Source organism: Tenrec ecaudatus, chromosome 2, assembly GCF_050624435.1.
Source record: "Tenrec ecaudatus isolate mTenEca1 chromosome 2, mTenEca1.hap1, whole genome shotgun sequence".
Classification (NCBI taxonomy): Eukaryota; Metazoa; Chordata; class Mammalia; order Afrosoricida; family Tenrecidae; genus Tenrec; species Tenrec ecaudatus.
Genome location: NC_134531.1, coordinates 15,448,124 through 15,467,073, shown reverse-complemented (window position 1 = coordinate 15,467,073; position 18,950 = coordinate 15,448,124). Strand labels below are relative to the sequence as shown.

General features: G+C 51.6%; 1 protein-coding gene across 1 annotated transcript in view; it reads left to right on the top strand.

Moving 5' to 3' along the window:
• The window catches only part of MYO10 (myosin X), a 195,709-nt gene that overhangs the window by 32,613 nt on the left and 144,146 nt on the right, over nucleotides 1–18,950 (top strand). Inside the window, exon 2 of the mRNA XM_075540884.1 lies at nucleotides 6,941–7,039. Within this exon, the coding sequence (XP_075396999.1) occupies nucleotides 6,941–7,039 (99 nt within the window). The remainder of the gene's footprint in view (nucleotides 1–6,940; nucleotides 7,040–18,950) is intronic.

The following is an 18,950-nucleotide window of genomic DNA, read 5'->3' as shown; positions in this document are numbered from 1 at the left end:
CGGATGCAAACATCTTGTGAGTGACTTTCTTCTTTTGTTATTTTGCCCCGTGCCCCCTGCTGCTTCCACTCCACGGAAGGCTGGGGTGGAGCTGGAAATCCCTCTGTGTTGCTTTGTGCCCCTTACCTTCTCCACTAGTTGTTGAGGGCTCTTTGGCCTGGAAGGGTTTTATGTGTTTGATGAAATCAGCGTGTCCCTTTCACGTTGACTTAGCGCCGACTCCTGCCTTGGTGGACCGCTCCTTCCATTAAACACCTGTCCCCCAAGAAACACAGAGACGAGAACAGGCAGGCAGGAAATAGGTGCTGTTTATTTCTAACGCACGCCCTTCAGAGTAGAAGCTGTTGTGCTGTTGACTCACCCTCCGGGTATATCATAGGGGCTCAGAAGGATGGCCCTTACAGAGGAGCTCCCTGTGGAAGGATGGAGTTATGGGTGGGTGGGTGGATCATGGGTGCGTGGGTAGCTTGGTGGGTAGATGGATAAATAGGTGAGTTGGATGAATGGATAGATGGATGATTGATAGGTGGATGGGTAAGTAGGTGACTGGGTGGTTGAGTAGGTGGGTGGATGGATGGGCGGTTGAGTGAGTGGGTGGGTGGATGGGTGGGTAGGTGAATAGATTTATAGAGGGGAGGATGGAGGTCTTGGGTTCCTAGTGCTGCAAAAATACCACAATAAGGTGCTTTTTACAGAACAGAAATTTATTTTCTCACAGGGCCTCAGCCATGTTGACTTCTTCCTTGTAGATGGCCTCTTGATGTCAAAGTGCCCTGCCTCTGCAGTGGCTCACTTCTAGACCTCCCCAGTGGAATGACGAACTGACCGATTTGCCTGGCCCCAGCCCGTCATTGGGTGGGAGGGACAAAGACCGGATAGAACAGCCATTCCAAGAGCTTGCACTTCAACTGCAGAATCTCGGGGTGATACTCTCTCGGGGGCTCCCCGGGTTGCTCTCAGTAAGCCTGACCCTTATTTATTTCCTTAAAAGAATTTATCGTTTCATTCTTCAATTTTCTCCCTTCTGTGCAGGACCATTGGGTGTGTCGGTCAGGCGATCAGCAGTGGATGTGGGGTACCACTTAGTTCTGGGGTACCACTTAGTTCTTCTGGTCTCTGGCTCAGCGATGCCAGCATTCCTGTGGGCAGTTTGTCTGTAGATTAGTTTCTTCTTTGACTCTTTGGCTTCCTTTTCTCACTTCTGTTCCAGAGAAGTGGAGACCCATGCGTGTGTCTCAGACGACCCCTCACCAGCTGCGGAGACCCCGCACTCTACCGACCAAACAGGGAGCATAAACGACACAGACTAATTTGTACTGGTGACCTGACTTGTCCCCAGTCTGGTCCTCAGCCGAGTGCACCGGTGCTGTGAGGTGTTTGGCTTTGTCTGAGAGGGATCCCTGATTCTGCTCCCACGTGCTTTCTTAGACACATCAGTATCGACACGGCACACGCAGACATGCACACATCCACATACCTCGCACAGAGGAAGGAAGGCACGGCCAGGTTTAAACGCAGGGACTTGAAATGCGTAGATCCGGTGTTTCTCTCATATGTTTCTTGTTTTTCCCGATTTCTTTCATTCTCGCTCTTCCCACGCCAGATCGCCGTCGGTTAGGGAGGAATTCCTGAATGGTTCAGTTAGTCAGAAAGTGAACCACGGCAAGCCTCTGAACGCTGGCACAGAGAATGGGTGCAGGTAGGGAAGGAGTGTAGATTGGAAACTGAGCCCGGAATGGTCCGTGATGGTATGTGCCGATCAAATTACCCAGTCACTGTCATATTTAGTGACTAGGGTGCTTTTCCCACAACGGCTAACGGTGTGCTGGTGGTCTCAGCCTTAAATCTATGCGGACAGCCAGTACACAAGCAGTCTGTGGAGGGGAGGTGTGCGACTGAAATGACCTTGGGTGTGTAGCTGTTTGACTCCTTCTTGTTGGAGCCTTGGGGGCTGATGCGGGGAAGAAAGATGTGGCAGTCTGCATCCATAAAGGTTGTCAGCTTTGAGAACTCAATAAAAACTCACTGTCCTTCCCCCTGGGAGGAGGTTATATGTTGATCCTTGTGATCGATTCCCTCTCCCCACCCCCAGCTTTCCCCTTATCCTCCTGATATTTCTACTTTCATTGTTGGCCCTGAGGATTTCCCTGTCTTGGAGTCCCTGTGTTGCTGGCTGTTATCTCTAGCAGTGTGCATGTTCTGGTCTAATCCGATTTGTAAGGTAGAATTGAGGTCATGGTAGTGGGGGCTTGAACAACAGAAAAGTGGGTGAAGGGTTACAGAGGATGAAGTAAGATATGAAAATAATAATCTAACTTATCAAGGATTCATGAGGGAAGGAGGGAGGGAGAGAAGATCAGAGGGTGGGGGAGAAGAAAATGAGCTGATATCAAAGGCTCAAGTAAAAAGAAATGCTTTGAAAATGACGATGGCAACATATGTACAAATGTACTTGACAGAATGGATGAATGTATGGGTTGTGATAACAGATGTCAGAGCCCCCAATAAAGTATTTAATTTTTTTAAGTTTAAAATTATGTACATACTATTAGACACTACTGGAATATAGTTCAATCAATTTAAGCATGTGTTTTCTAAAATTTAAATAAACTTTTTTATTTAAAAATAAAAAAGCTCACTGTCCTTGGGTCAAGGAGCCCTGGCAGTGTAGTGGTTACAAGTTGGTCTGTGATCTGGCTGGTCGGCAGTTCGAAACCACCAGCCACTCTGGGAGAAAGACCGGGCTTTCTATTCCCGTGGACAGTTACAGTCTCAGGAACCCACAGGGAGTCACTCTGAGTCAGCAGTGACTGATGGCAGTGAGTCTGCTAGTCAGTTCCAACTCACAGCAACCCTGTGGCCAGAATAGAACTGCTTCCCCAATGGGTTTCCAAGGTTGTATATCTTTATTAGAACAGAAAACCTCATCTTTCTCCTGTGAAGCAGCTGAAGGATTTGAACTGCTGACCTTGTGGTTCATAACAACGAGGAACTCAGTACCCCATCAGGGCTCCCTTGGAAACCCCATAGGGCAGTTCTGTGTCTAGAGGTTCAACTACTCCACTGTAGTAGGTTTGGTTGATGCTGACTTGGGGCGGCCCCGCGGGTGCCAGGGAACCGTGCTCTCTACCAGGGTCTGAAGGGCTGATTGTTCAGGAGGAGCACGCCAGTCTCACCAGGCCTTTCTTCAGGAGTCCCTCAGAGTGAGCTTGAACCGCAGACTTTTTGGTTAACCGTCTGCATCACCCATGGTCAGATTACGCTTAGCTCAAGTGCACGTCCGTTTCTCAAGTCCTCCAGCAGCATGTGAAAGTGCCCTCTGCGTATGACACCGTGGAATGCGCTCTGAACACGCACCGCCACAGAATAAATATTGACTCAGAGCGACCCCGTGTGGGTTGCCGACATTGTACCTGTTTGCAAGAGTGGAAAACGCAGCTTCTCTCATGGAGCTGCTGGTGGATTCGAACCGCCGGCCATGCAGGTCACAGTCCAGCTTGTAACCACTATACCACCAGGCCTCCTTTCCCATGGTCCATACTCCATCTTTTTATCTTCTGGCAGTAGAGAGGGAAGCCTGCAGATCCTCCCCCTTGGAGTCGGGGCTGTGTTACTGGTCCCTCCGGTTTGCAGGCTCACTCCGAAGATCAAAGGAAATGTGAATGTGGTGCAAGCGCCTTGAGTTGTCCTGCTCAGAGAACGCCCCCCCCTACCCACTCAACATGTGCAGTGTTAACTTGAACATATCTGTCTCAGAGATTCAGCTGACAGCTCCATCCAAGTTTTGATAAAATGCATGTGTTGTGATCAGACTTGTTCCACCTGCTTCTAAAGGCGTTTTTCAAAAAAAATTTTTTAATTCAAATGGTAAGCTTTCGCTGTATGCTTGGTTGGCTGTATCGCGTATTAAATGATCAACCCTACTTAACATTGGCAGGATATAATGGCTTGCATATGGTGGGCAGTTTCTCCACCCCATGCCGGGCTCGGATGACCTGGTAACGATCAGCTTTATTTCCTCATGCTTGTGGGTGGCCTCTTTTGGGGGCTGTGGACACACGTTCGAGTCTAATGGGATGGGAGTAGACCAGTGTATGCTTGCTTTTCCTGCAAAGAGTTGTTAGGCGCCATCCAGCCGGTTCCCGTGCACCACAGAAGGAAGTACTGCCATCCCCCAGCTGTTCTTAGGAGGCATTCTTTTAAACGTACTGTGTTCCCGCCTGCGGGGAGCTGCTGGTGAACCGTAGATCCAGGCAGAGCCCGCCAGCAGGCTTTCAGATTTGAAATCCTGGCGGGATTTTGTAATCCATGCTATCAGCAGCTCTTTGCACCTGTTGATAAAGCCCTTTGGACCGTGGGCGTGGACACAGAGCTGCGTGGATCCACAGGGACGAACCTTGGGGAATCAAGAGAGTTTTAGTGAACCTGGAAGACTCAGTACAAGCTGGTATTTTAATTTGGCAGTGCTCATTTAAAAAAAAAATCACAAAACATGATTTAAAATTAAAAAAAAACACACAAAACAAACTCACTGCCACCAAGTCGATTCTGACAGCACTTTGAAACCGCCAGCTCCTTGGGGGGGGGGGGAGGGGAAGAGGAGGCTTTCTTCCCCGACAGAGTTACCATCTCGGAAACCCACAGGGGCAGTTCCACAGGGTGGCCGTGAGTCGGGGCTTCACAACACTCTCAATTTGATTGGAATGATTTCTGAAGCACAGACCTGGAATCCTTCCTGACGACAAAACCCGCTGCAAGTGAGGGGCCGAGCCCGAGAGCGTGTGCGCTGCAGGATCTGGGGTGCAGATCCACACCATGTATTCTGGTGTCCTAATCTTGGTCGCCCAGTCGCTTCTGATTCCGGGTGACCCTGTGTCTGCAGAGCAGAGCTGCTCCTGGTTGGGCGTCTCCCGACACACCACAGCCTCACCTCACTGCCCTTAACCATTTCATTGCCCAGAAACTTCATGAGCTGACGTAATGAGCAAGAGCGCTCAACTGTGGATTTTCTGTGTGTGTGTGTGTTGTGTGCGTGTCTCATTTTTAGGCATTCAGCTTTTACCATCTCCTGTAGGAATTCAATAAAAGCATGAGGAAAAACTGCCTCAGGCACTCAGGAGTACTGCTCTGGAGGCTCATTCACAGGCTGGTTTTGGTTTGTCCACCCTGGTAGTAAGGGCCGCCAGGGAGCTTCTTCCTGGAAACAGCTGTCATTCACAAAGAAAGGCAGACAGACAGACGGTGGCAGGTGTTATCCGCTCCTTCCAGTCTTGTGCCAGTCAGCGTCAATGGCCCGGGGAGGCCCTCATTCAGTGAGGCAGGCTCCCAGCCTCTGAGAGAGTCACTGCCTCCCCTTTGTTATGCGGGTTTCCATCTTTACTGGGAAGATTTTCGGCTTCATTTTTCAGGGAGTGGGCGCCCGGGGTACTTGCAGAATTGAGTAATGATTGAAATATCTCCCATAATCAGACGGGAATGCCGGTGGGCAGGGCTTCATGTTGGATTGGGGTATGTGGCACCAGAAGAGTCTGGAATTCTCCAGCATGCGAGCTGATCAAGGGGGGACCAGGAGCAGGGAGCCCCCAGCCTCCTCCTCCTCCGCGGCGGCGGCTATGATGAGATCCAGGAGTATGTGTGTGGGATGAAAACATTACACAGGGCATTTGTCGGTCCAACCTTTCTCCACGCGTGCCATTTGTAGAAGCCAGTTACAGCGATCATGCTGTGTGGGCGCGTCTCCATCAGTGCAGACTGACGCCCAGGGGGAAGTTGGCCTTGTGCTCGGTTCAAGTTGCCAGCGGATTGACTTGTACACATGGATTGGAGATTTTGCCTCTCACTCCTAGTGGGCCTGGAGGGCAGAGTGTTTCTGAAACTCTTTATGGACACGGACTGCCTCTTTCTTCCCCAGGAGCTGCTGGTGGGGTCAAACTCCCTCCCCGTTTTTGTTGGTGGCTGAGCACTTAACCACTGCGCCACCAGGCCTCCTTCCCAGGTGACTTCCACATGAATTCTTTTGAGGGACACACGTCGTCAGGATGGTGTACTGACACTCGGATTGGAAAGCCATTCGAAACCTGTTTCTCTTACTGCCCCTGTCTCTGTAGCCTTGGGTATGGACCCCACCGAGGCTCCACTTGCTCCTGGGGCCGTCATCCTTATTTCACAAAAAAAACCCCACGGCTGTCGAGTCCCTGCGGGCTCAGAGAGAACAAGGTAGAACCACCCCGGTGGGTTTCCAAGACTCAATTTTAATCAGAGTTGAAAGCCTCTTCTTTCCACCACAGAGCAGCTTGTGGTTTCAAACTGCTGACCTTGTGGCTAGCTGCCCAAGACGTAACCTCCCAGGGCTCCTCTATTCATGGAAGCTACTGTTTGAAACATTGAAACGGTGATACATCTACTGGTCTAGCATATAGTCGTCTCTGTAACCTTGAAAAGAACAGTGAAGCCGGTTGCTTTCAAGTGCGACTCCTGGGACCCTGCGCTCTTAAAGGTGTCCATGACTGACTTTTTGGGAAGTCCATTATCCTGCCCTTTCTTCAAAGCACCTGGGAGTTGACTCTTCTAAAACTAGCTAACAATGAAGCTCCTTAGCTGGGGCCACAATCAATGCATTTTAAAGATGTCACTTGATACATTGAATCAAAACTGGATTTAACGCGGACTAATGGAACAACGAAGCAGAAAAAGAAATATGTCTACTTAAGTGTGCCCTGCGGGGCTAGGTGGGTAAGCTTTGGGCTGCGAACCACAAGGTCGTCAGTTCAAAGCCACTAGCCCTCGGGGAGAAAGCCCTCCGTGTGTGTGTGTGTGTGTGTGTGTGTGTGTGTGTGTGTGTGTGTATTTTGCCCCCCTTTCCCCTTTCTGTTGGAGGATCCTGGTGACGGTGGCCGTTTGCAGGGATCCCAAACTGAAACGCTGTCTGTTTCCTTTACAGGGAGCCCGGGTCTGGCTGCGAGAAAACGGGCAGCATTTTCCCAGCACCGTAGATTCCTGCGCCGAGGGTGTGGTCGTCTTCCGCACGGATTATGGTCAGGTGAGAACAAGTCCCTGCGGAGCCCGCCTGCCTGCCCCGTCCGGCAGAGGCCCCTCCTTCCACCCCACATCCAGCACCTGCTTTTTGAGCGATCAAGCAAAAGCCTCCCAGGATGGGAGGGCCCGTGCTTTGGGGCGTCGTGGCGCCCTGCTGGTGTGGTGGTTCCATGTTGGGCTGTTAGCCGCAAGGTCAGCAGTTCGAAAGCACCAGCAGCTCCACAGGAAAAAGACAGGGTCTTCTGCTCCTAGTCTAGGAACTGTCGCTCAGGGGCAGTTCTGCCCTGCACTCTAGGGTCGCCTTGAGTCCGAATGGGCTCCATGTTTTTGAGTCTGGCTAGTGGAGGCTGCGAACCAGGCCAAGGCCTTTGTTTCCTTGGGGGCATCCTTGACTTGAGTAGAAGGTGTCTTAAGACACCATTTGAGAGGCATTTATACCGGTTCTAAAACACATCACCTATCACCTTACCTGGAGGCGTAGTGCTGGTAAATTTGGCTGCTAACCACAAGGTCAGCAGTTCCAAACCATCAGGGGTTCCTCAGGAGAAAGATGGGGCTTTCCAGTCCTGCCGAGAGCCGCAGTCTTGGAAACTCATACCTGCGGGGCAGGGCAGGTGTAGCCTGTCCTGCAGGGTCACCAGGAGTCAGTGTGGACTCGTCGGCAGTGAGTTTGGTTTGGTTTATTTCCTGGCTGAGCTTTGGCAGAAGCAGGGAGACAGACCTGCTGTAACAGTTGAACATTTTTCGCATTTGGCTCTGGACCCTGCATCTGGCTCACCTCTGCCTGACCTTCAGATTTGAGACCGAACAGCACCCACCACCACGCTCAACATTTTCCCCATGTTTTGTGAGTTTCTGTGGGTGGAGCGGCGAATGGCAGCCTCCAGGGACATGAGGGAATGCCCTCTGGGTGGGGCTGGGGGGATGGAGCAGAGTCGCATCTTGAGGAGTTGGACCCTTGGGACATCTTCAGTCTCCAACTCTTTGGCAGTCCTTGTGATCACACTCAGTGGTGCCCTTGGACTGTAACTTTAGAAAGCACTGAACCAGAAACTTGAAAGCAACGCTGACCCTTGCCCTCTGTTGAGTTGGTCATATTTGGCCCTGAGTTGTTCATTCGTTCTTCCCAAGTACAGGTAGACAGACCCTCACTTGACAGTGGGATTCCCTTCTGACAGCGCCACTGTGTCTGACCTCATTTTAAAGACTTTTCCTTTTTTTAACTTTCATCCCTAGTAGTGGTTTGCTTTGTGGGCTGCAGCTTGAGGAGTAAAACAAGGCTTTCTACTCGTGAAAAGAGCAAGTCTCAGAAACCCACAGGGGCAGGTCTACCCCGTCTATAGCTGCAGGGGCCTGTGTGTCAACTCTGTGGCAGCAAGCTTGCTGCTTTTTGACTACTGTTACTGTTATGATCCGTATATTGTTAGTGTCTTTGTAAGAGTGAACATGCCGGCTCACAGATGTTAAAAGAAGGCCAGGCCCTTCCTGCAGAGCCCGCCCTGAGAGCTGGCTCCCTGGATTTGGGCTTCCAGCACCCCAAACGTAGAAGGAAGACTTTGCTGGTGAAGACACCCATCCCCGTGTGCAATAGCAGCCCGGCTGGCCCGCTGACCCAGAGGACTGCCTGTGCTTCCTGAGGCCTGGCCCGCTAGCTTCCAGGGACCCTGTCACCGCAGCGTCCAGACCGGTGTTTGATCAAAGCTTCCCGAAGGAGCCGCGGAACATCGGCCGGGGTCTTAGACTCGCTGGTTCACAGATGTGGTCAAGGGTCCACAGCCCTTCCCTGGAGGCCAGCAGGGTGTGCTGCTCTGGTGAAGCGTGGCGGTCCTTGAACTCACAGGGTACTTGCTCTGCCCTCTAGGGACTAAGTGGTGAGGTTTCTGAAAAAAATTGAGTACAATATTTTCCCGTGTAGGTATGTGTGCGTGCACATGTGTGGATGTTGGCAGTAATTGACTGATCGTTTCAAGATCATTTGGCTCATTGGGAATGTCAGCTTCCATAAAAAACAAACAAACCCAAATTGCATTGTATCGATCTGACTTAGCGATCCTTTGGGACTGGGAAGGCCTGCCCCTGTGGGTTTCTGTAACTTTTCACAGTAGTAGAAAGCCTCATCTTTCTCCCTCTGTGTGGCTCATGGGTTTGAACGGCTGACCTTGCAGTTAGCAGCCAAACATGTAACCATTTCACCATTGAGGCTTAGGAGGAGGCTTCAGAACATTGGTGGGAGAGTTCTCCCGCAGTTGGAAGCCCCCTGCATATCCAGAGCAGCGAGTCTCCCGCAGCACACCGCCCTGCCGAGCTATGAATTGGGGTTGGCCCCTACCTGCCTGTCCTGCGTACTTCCTGTGAGACACAATTGTCCTTTGTGACTGCTGCATTTGGCTCATCTCCTGCTTTCAATGCTGGCCTTGTGCCTTTGCCTTGCTGACCGAATGCCCTGGGCTGACTTTGGTGACACGTGAGACAGGCAGCCTGGTGATCTTTCAGGGTGGCTTTACCACCATCACACACAACACCCACTGTGCCAGCTCCTTCCTTGACTCCCCATGCTGTCCCCCTACTGTGCCCTGGAGCCATGAGCAGCCTATTGACCTCTTCCCCACTCTGTCTCGTTGCCCGTTTGCCCACCCCTTCAGTCACTATCCTGTGGACAGGAGGCCAGCCCAGCCTGGCATCCACTCAGAGCTTTGGCAAGTAGAGCTTCCGTGAGGCAAGTCAGACCTGAGGGGACAAGGTGAGAGGGCTGAGGCAGCTGCCTGCTGAGTCAGGGGTGGCAGAAGGAATAGGATCTCTCATTCCTCAGCTCCTAACAGGGCCACCCAGCTGACCCACCCCTCTCCCATGGGGCTTCCAGCAGGCGGGAGCCCCAGGGAATCCCCTCTCCCCACCCCATTCTTAGCCCAGGGAAGAGCCTGGGAGAATGGCAGGGGACCGTCTGCAGACACAGGAAGAGGCCAGGAGCTTGGGAACAGTAAGGATACAAGAGGTGAACCGTTGGGCACAGTGACGCCTCCACACCCTCCTCTGAGACCCATGGGACGTTCTTCAGGGGCCTTAGACTGGACGTAATTCCTGGGCTTGTTTGTTTGTGTGTTTAAAGCAGTGGTTCTCAACCTTCCTAATGCCTCGACCCTTTAATACAGTTTCTCATGTTGTGATGACAACCCCCCCACCATAAAATTTATTTTCATTGCTACTTCATAACTGTAATTTTGCTACTGCTTTGATTCGGGCAACTCCTGTGAAAGGGTCATTCCACCCCCAAATGGGTTGAGACCCACAGATTGAGGACCGCAGGTTTAAAGGATAAGTCCTCCCCTCCCCAACTTTTCCTGTCCAATCCCCCCCTTTGTGAGGGTTAGTGATGGTGTATGCTTTCATCTTAATGCGTGCATTTTGGGAAACTTTTAGGCACCACCCCCCCCCCCCACTTTCCCTCGAATCTTCAGAAGGAAAGAACACATTAAATGATTGGCCTCTTGCCCTGAGATAACGTCACACGTCTCCGATGCACAGCACCTGCTGCCGCCCGCCACTGAAATTAACCCGTAGATTCCAGAGCCATTGTTCCAGGTGACAGCGGCTATGCTGTAGGGGGGGAGCGGGAGCGCTCCCTGTCAGCAGCTTCACCCGTTCGGCCCAATATGGCCGTGGGGCCTCTTTTGACATGGGATCATTTAGCCCACTGTTGTGAGTTCGGTGCTTTATCCACAGTGGCCTGTTTGCAGGGACTTGAAGTGAAGTTGCAAAAGAGACAAGCCAATTGCAGAAAAGTCAAGGGGCGGAGGACGTCTCTGAAATATAATATACAAGCCTGGACTTTGGGAATACCCACCCCAGCCAACTCTTGGTTCTGTTGTTGTTGTGTTTCATTGGCCGGGAACATAAAAAAAAAGAAAGAACAGTAACAACTGCTTTTGTTTTGCGGTTGAGGATCACTCAGCTGTGGGACGCCTGCCTGGCAGTGCAGTGGCTACGAGTTGGGCTGCAGTCCGCATGGTGAGCAGTTCGAATCCACCAGCCGCTCAGATGGAGAAAGACTGGACTTTCTACTACTGTCAACATTTTACATACAGTCTCAGGCCCCCGCAGGGGGCTGCTACAAGTCAGCATTGACTCGATGGCAGTTAGTTTAGAGTTTTTATATTGTGGTTGAGAATAACTCATCTGCAATTCCCTGCCACAGAGTTGATTCCAGCTCATTGTGACCCTAGAGGACAGAGTAGAACTGCCCTGGTGAGTTTCTGAGTAGAAAGCCTCCTCTTGCTCCCTTGGAGTGGCTGGTGGTTTAGAAGCGCTGACCTTGCGGTTAGCAGTCCAGTGCTGGAGCCTATAGAACCAGTAGGCTATACACCAACTCAACAGTTTCCACACAGGCTATTCAGTGACATCGATTGCATTCTTCGAGTTGAGCCACCTTTTCTGCCCTCCTTTCTAACATGTTTCCTCCCCATTAACATAACCTCCAGCTAATCGTTGGAGAAGCTGTCAATTTAATACTAGATAGATCTTGGAGTGGGGGGACCCTGCTTAAGGCAGACTACCTTTACCAGGTAAGCACCATGGTGGTTTGGTTTTAAGATGTCAGGGAATATTTTTGGTTCAGGGCATTGATTTCAGGGGTTCACAGATACCCCATGCTCCCAGGAAGCCTGGAGTCTGTGAGAATTTGACATTCATTTCTGCATCGCCCCCCCCACCCCATTTTTCATGATTCTTCTATGGGATCAAAATGTTCAGTCATGGTCAGCTGGGAGCAGTTTTATTTGGGGGATTTTTCTATCTTCCTGACGGAAGAAGCCTAAAGGATTTGCTGTGGTTGGTCTTTGCTGTAAAAGCTTAAATTTGAGTTGTGGGCGAATAAAAAAGAACAAGGAATGAACAGGATTTGTTTTTAAATGACTCCTTTCTTGGCTATCTTTCTGGGGCCACTCTGTAAAATGAAAGCGCATTTGGAAATCTGGTTTGTATTTTTTTGAATAAATATATCATTCCAAGATCTGCATTGGACTCAGATTCGAATTCCTAGGGTGGAAACGCTGGTGCTGTCTGGGCAGGTCTGCTGGCCTCCAGTACTGGGCAGGTCACGGCGCCCATGGGTGTGAATGGTACAGTCTTTATGAGGAAGGTGGACTGGTTGGCCACTCAGTAAGGAAGGGGACAGGAGGACACGCCGGTGACAAAGTGGCAGACAATTTTTAAAAATCAGTTGTGTTTTGGCTTCTTTCGATATTTAATATGGACCCATCTGTTATTCTTGGACTTATTCCCATCCCCCCAAATACAACTGTACGAAGAAGACAGCCTTGCGCTGGGAAGCTCATAAAGTCTTGGCGCTTTCCCCATGCTGGTTATTTCATGCTGGGAATCCTGGGACTTGGGGCTGGTTTGAACCAGTTCAGGAATGGGTGAGGAAGTGAACCCAGACAGACACAAATATTCAACATTTGTTCTGGAACGATAGCTGAGCTGGGAAAGTACCAGTGAGCCCCTTGGAATAGAGACTCCCAAGAGTCTAGTGAACGTTCGGGAGCCTGACATGAGAGGCTGGATCATCGACTGGACTGAGCAGGGCACTGTTGGCTGCCATCGTGAGCCGGGCACCGTTGTTCTCTACTCTGCCAGTAAAGACGGCTGTTGGCTGTGCGGAGATGTGCTGCTGCTGTTTTCTAAGAGGAGATTATGTCTCTAGCAAGACGGCGACCTGTCATTTCTCCTCTTCTGGCATTTGTACCGGTTCACCCACAATGTACAAATGTGGGTCTGTCTGCTTTTGCTCCCTTGGCCATGACTGAGCCGTGTAGATCCCGTTTGAAACAAACCCTGGGAAACTCCAGCCTCCGAGACAGGCAGCCGGCGAGGTTTCCTATCAATCACCAGAGGTCTGCACCCCAGAAACTGCACGCTACCACCCCTCCGGCGCTCACGTGGGAGACCGAGAGCATACAGGTCACGGGATGTACTTGGGGTTGAGGCTGAAGAACAAACATAGTTTCTGTATTCTGAAAGCCACAAGAAGCTCTCCTCCAGGAATCTTCTCTCTCGTCTCGTGACTGAAAGCCGGAAAAGAATTTCCATTCACTTGAGGACCATGGGAAAACGGTCTTGCTTCGTTGTGCACTTAGCTGCTGCTGTGTGCTTACAAATCGGCATGCACCCTGGACCTAAAGAGCACCACCCAGTCCCTCATTCAGGACTGATGGTGCCAACGTGGCCCCTCAAGAAGGCAGTCTCGGTCTGGTCTCTCCAGCCAGAAGAGCCACTACATTACATCTGTGTGTGTGTGTGTGTGTGTGTGTGTAGGAGTCCTGGATGACTTCGTGGGTTATATAAGTAGGGCTGTTAACCACAAGGTTAGCAGTTCGAAACCACCAGCCGCTTCACTGGGGAAAGAGGAGTCTTTCTACTCCCCAAACGAGTTACAGTCTCCAAAACCCCACCAAGGCAGTTCTACTTTGTCCCCCAGGGCCCTTATAAGTCAGCATTGACTTGGTGACAGGGAGCTGCCTGGCTCTCTGAGAATGGGAACCTGCGTCCCCAGCACGTGATAGCAGAGCCGGCACAGAGAGAGTCCCCCACATATTCCGACTGTGTCGTCCTCATTACTGTTCCTCACAATGTTGCAGCCCGTTAACCTCCTCCCTAGAGCCGTTAGTCACGAGTCTGTGACTGGGGGGGGGGGGGGTCTGTGGAGCCTTTATGAAGGGGCTTAGGGGGCTGTAATGCCAGTGAGAAATGATCAGGTAGCTGTTTGTTGGGACATGTCACAGAGTTCCTTCAGCTCTGCTAATAAATGCCCAAAGGGGCCTACTCTGTGCTGGGAGCCTCATGTCGAAGGCATCCAGGTCGACCTCATGGGTCAGTCAACCCAGCTGCCTGAATTAAGTGCTCAGAGACCCCCCACTCCGCAAGCTGGCCTCCTGCTCAAAGACACCCGGCTTCACTTGCCCGTGGGGTGGGAAGCCCTCCACTCTGTCCCTTGCGCTGGCTCTCGGTTCTGCTGCTGCTCCTGTGAGGGTATCGCTGGCTAACTTCTGGATCCAGGAGGTTCTGCACGGGGTCTCGGGTCCAGAGGATGGCCTCGACTCCTGGCTCTGGCTGGTACAGAGATCCTTTTTCCTGCTACTCAGACGGCTCATTTCATTGCCCGGCAGGATGGCACGTCAGGGACGCCTGGTCACAAGTCACTCACAGGTGAATCCTGTCAGCGTCTTCCTCCCCCACCCACCTGGTTCCAGACCCCCGCAGGGCAAGGTCCTTGGTGGGAGGTAGTCTTCCACTAGAAGAGCCACATGAATAATTCACCCTCAGAAGAACCGATTGAACCAAGCGCCACAACAGACCAGCACGCAGCCAGAAGTTTATGGGAGACTTTTCAGTAAGGAAAACTTTTAGTGAAACAATTGGAGGGAGCTGTGGTGCTTGAGGGGCCCTGGTGGCACTGTGGGTTAGGCACCTCACTGTCCATCACGGGGTCAGTGGTTCTGACCCATTCTCCGGGAGAAAGATGATACTGTCTGCTTCCTCAGGAGGAAGACAGGGTGTCTGCTCCCCTAAAGGTAAAAGGCTTACAGCCTCGGAAACCCACTGGGCAGTTCTGCTCTGCCTCCTGGGGTCGCTATGAGTCCTGAGCAGCTCGGCAGCAGCGCGTTTCATCCCTTCAGGTGAGCCTACCAGGTGTGTCGTCCAAGGCACCCCTGGCACACTCCAACGGCCGGCCTCTGGGTAGGTTGTATTTGTGCCACCCAGAGGGGAGGATAGTCCTGGAGACACCCGTGGGGAGAGGGGGCTCATCAACCACTGCTCCTGGGCCCCGTCCCAGGGTTTCCAACTCAGCAGGGCTGTGGAGGTGCTGGGGAAGGTGTCTTTCCAGCCAATTCCCAGTGACCCCGTGGTCCTCAGAGAATGTGCCAGTGGTCCTCAGAGAATGGTGTTTACAGATGGGCCGGTGGTGTGCCTTTTATTTGAAGAACAAACAGAAAAACCTATTCTAAGTAAAATCATCAGATCTTTAAAAAAAGCATCTTAAAACACAGATGGTCACTGTCTCAGGCCAAGACAGTTTTTCTTTGTGGATGGCTGCAGCCAGGACGGACTCATTCCTGAGCAGCGCTGTCTCGCTGTGATCCCCTCCGTGAAGGGGCAGGTGTGAAGGGGCACACCTACCGGCGGTTTGGTCTGGCAGTGGGTGTTTCTCCTGGACTAAGGTCATGGAGGCAGTGCCAGATGGGACACAGGCCTGAGTGCCGGGGTCCGTTCCCACAAATGAGTAGGGGTGTGTGTGTGTTCAGAAATGTTTGTGATATGCTATGTGAACCTATGTCAGGCTTATTCTCATCTGAGAATCAGATCAGCTGTTGATGTACCGTCCACCACACATGGCTCAGACACCTTCCTCGTCTTCATCTGGGGGGGAAACAAAAGCCCCCTTTCGAAGCTGCTGTTGGAGTGCCTTGGCTGGTGCCGATGAGTTTACCACTCTCCACTGCTAGCTGACGCTGGAGGTTACTCCAGTAAGAGGCGCTTTGCAAGAAAGGCCTGATGATCCTCAGAGCAGTCACTGAGAAGCCCTTGGAGCACGGTTCTACGCTGACTCACGTGAGGTCTGTGGTAGTTACATCATCTGTTGTCGATTTGAGACAACAGAGTGGAGCTTAGCCTGTCAATCAGGTTGCAGTTTGAGTGATCTACTCCTACTACTCCATCAGGTCGCAGTTTGATGACCTCATTTGGTGGCACCATGGAGATAAATAGCTCGCTGAAGGGGGACACACGCTCACTCTCGCACTGATGACAAGCCTGGTGGAACTATTCCGATGTAGCCAGAGCCCTCCAGCTGGAAGAACCACGCGAAGACCCACACTAGTGCTGAGATGCTTTTACCGCCACAGGATCCACAAGACTTTCCACCCACTGGCCTGTGATCTTCCTGCATTTGGCGTCATTGCATGTGTTTCTTGAGTTTGAAGAAGAATTTATAGATTGGTCTTGGACATATGGGCTAATATCAGACGTATGGACTTGATCTGGACTGGGCTGGCTTGTTTTCTCAATATTCAATTGCCCTTGTATATAAAACTCTTTCTTATACACATGTTAGTGTCTACGAATTAGTTTTGCCAGTCTACTCAGACTAACACAGGTCGCTGTGAGTCAGGATCTATGGCAACTGGCTTTGCTATTATTATGGGTTAGAATGCCTAAGTTTCTCTTTGTGAGTCTCATATACTCTTTTATCCCCAGGGGAAGCCTTGGTGGCACTGTTGGTTAAGCCTTGGGGCAGGTTATTCCATTATTGGCAGTTCAAACCCATCAGCCATTCTGAGGGAGAAAGATGAGGCAATTCTACTCTGTCCTGTAGGTTGACTTACGTCAGAGTAGACTCAAGGGCAGTGGGTTTGGGTTCTTTTCCTTGATTTAAGGGATTGATGGGCTGGTTAATGAGAATCAGTCCCCGGAAATGGACATCCTGCTTCCAGAAGGCCAGGATCAGTGCTAAAGAGGAAGACTCAAGAGAGACGGGCGAACACAGTGGCTATGACAATGGCCTCAGCCATTGGAATGAGTGAGAGGATGGCCCAGGACAGGGCCGAGTTTCGTGCCGTGTGCAGGGGTTACTGTGAGTCAGCACCATCTGGACAGCACCTACCAGCACCAACAACTACAGCGAGGGCTGGGACTCAACTGGGGAGCCAATTTGTAGATTTCCCTGAGTGTCGGGCTGGCTGCCTCCACGGCCCTGAGGTGCGAGCAAGCCCTCCTTGCTGCCTCCCCACCTCGCCCCAATCCAGCTTGCAGCCGGGACTGTAAACTAGACAGACGAGGTGAATGGGGCTCTAGCTTTACCCACTCCCCGATCTGTTTTGCTTTGATAATTTTGAAACTATTCTGAGAAATGCCTCCTTAAAAAAAAAAATCATTTTATTGTTGTTGAGAATACGCCCAGCAGAGCAAACACGCAGCCCAGCAACCGCGAGACGAGTCAGTCAGTGGTGCTGATGAGGGCTTTCACTTGTCCATTCGTTCTTCCTTTCCAAGTTCACTGCCCGCATGAACACGGACTGCCTGTTGGGCCAGCTTGTCTGGAGAAACAAGTCCAGGGAGACTGCTGTCTGCACAAGAAAGAGCTTTCCATCAAGAAGTACTTCTAGATCAAAAGCATTCTAGCCCAGTCCAGCTCAAGTACCTAAGTCCGGTCTAGTTCATAAACCCCTCTTCAGCCTCACACAGCCACAGATCTGGTGATGGAGGCTGGTGAACCTGGAAGCAGAAGATCACAGGCCAGTGTAGCGCTGAGTGGACCCAAGGTCACTGGGAAGACGGCAGCGCTCAGAGCAAGAGTGATGGCCCACAGGGGATGACCCCACGTGTCAGGCAGCGTTCCAGCAGGCAGGAAGGTGGAGGGGCAGAGAGACAGCAGCTCCCGGGGTCCATCGCTCTGATACAAAAGGCTTATGGCATCAAGGCGGCGTCTTCAGGCTGTGCGTTGATGGACGAGTTTGACTCCACCCCTAGCCAGGAGTGTCTAGTTGACTTAATCTGTACCACCCTGCCTCCTGCTTCTAAGCTTCTTAGTCTGGAATTGCTTTTGTCAACTTGATGTCAAACAGTTCTCTAGAGAACGAACACACACACACACACACACACACACACACACACACACACACACACACACACACAACCTATCCTGAGATCCAGCTCCCTGAACCAGCAGTCTTTCCTTTGGTATCTGTGTTTCAGTCTCTGGCCATACATGGCTGGGAGCACGCTGAAGCTTACACACTCGCACTGTGTGAGGCAGAGGTTTGAGTTCTCCCAGGGGGACTGAAAGTATCATGGACTGCCAATAAGGACAAGTCTGTCTTGGAAGCAGTACAGCCAGAGGGCTCCTCAGGGACAAGCATGGTGAGGCTTCGTCTCACATACTTTGGACATATTGTCCGGAGAGGTCAGTCCCTGGGGAAGGACATCGTGCTCGGTCAAGTTGAGGGCCAGTGAAAGAGAGGAAGGCCCTTTCCTTGAGATGGATTGGCACAGGGGCTACAACCATCAAGTCCGATGTAAGAACAATTGTGAGGCAGGGGCAGGACTGGATAGTTTCCTTCTGTTGCTCATGTGGCTGCTGTGAGTTGGAACTGACTCAGTGGCACCCAGAACAGTGGGATTTTTTTTGTGGTGGCTGCAAGAGAGGGCAATCTGAAAGGGAGGGCTGATAGAGACTTGATAGCAGACTTGACTGTGCCCTGTCACAGAGTTTCTATGATATTGTACTTGTCCATCCAAACACAGCAGCTTCATTGTTGAGCTTAAAGTCAGACTTCAACCTGGCTGATGGCTGGGTCATCCGTCTCTTCTAATCATGTTGAACTCCTGGCTCCCCTCCTGAAGACTTAAAGTTGGAAGCATCGAGGGCAACCAGGGGCCCCAGCCTCAGGAACTGGGCACAGGTGCTGGGGTCCCTGAGTGTGATCGCCTGCCCAGAATGGCTCCTTCTCTGTGCCATGTCCAAGTTCAGAGGGTCGAAAGCAGAGTGTGTGGCAGATTGGAACTGGATGATGTGGGAAGGGGCCGCCCCCAGGGCAGTGGGTTAGAGCCCATGCTGTCCCACGTTCCAGGAAGCTCCAGCCTCAAGGGACTCAAAAGAGACTGGGCCCCAGGGAAATGCCACCTGCGTGCCTTTGTAAAGGACCAGTCCCATCCCTGTCCCCGACCCCGAGAAATCCATACTCACTCCCATCAAGTTAATTCTGACTCATCGCGACTCAATGGTACAGGGTAGAACTGCCCCTGTGGGTTTCCCAGACTCTTTACCGGGACTCTCTTCCCTTAACTCTTTACTGGAGTAGAAATCCCATCCAAGTCACCTAATTCCCTCCCCCAGGGTGGGAGAGGGGGTTTCAGATGGTCCA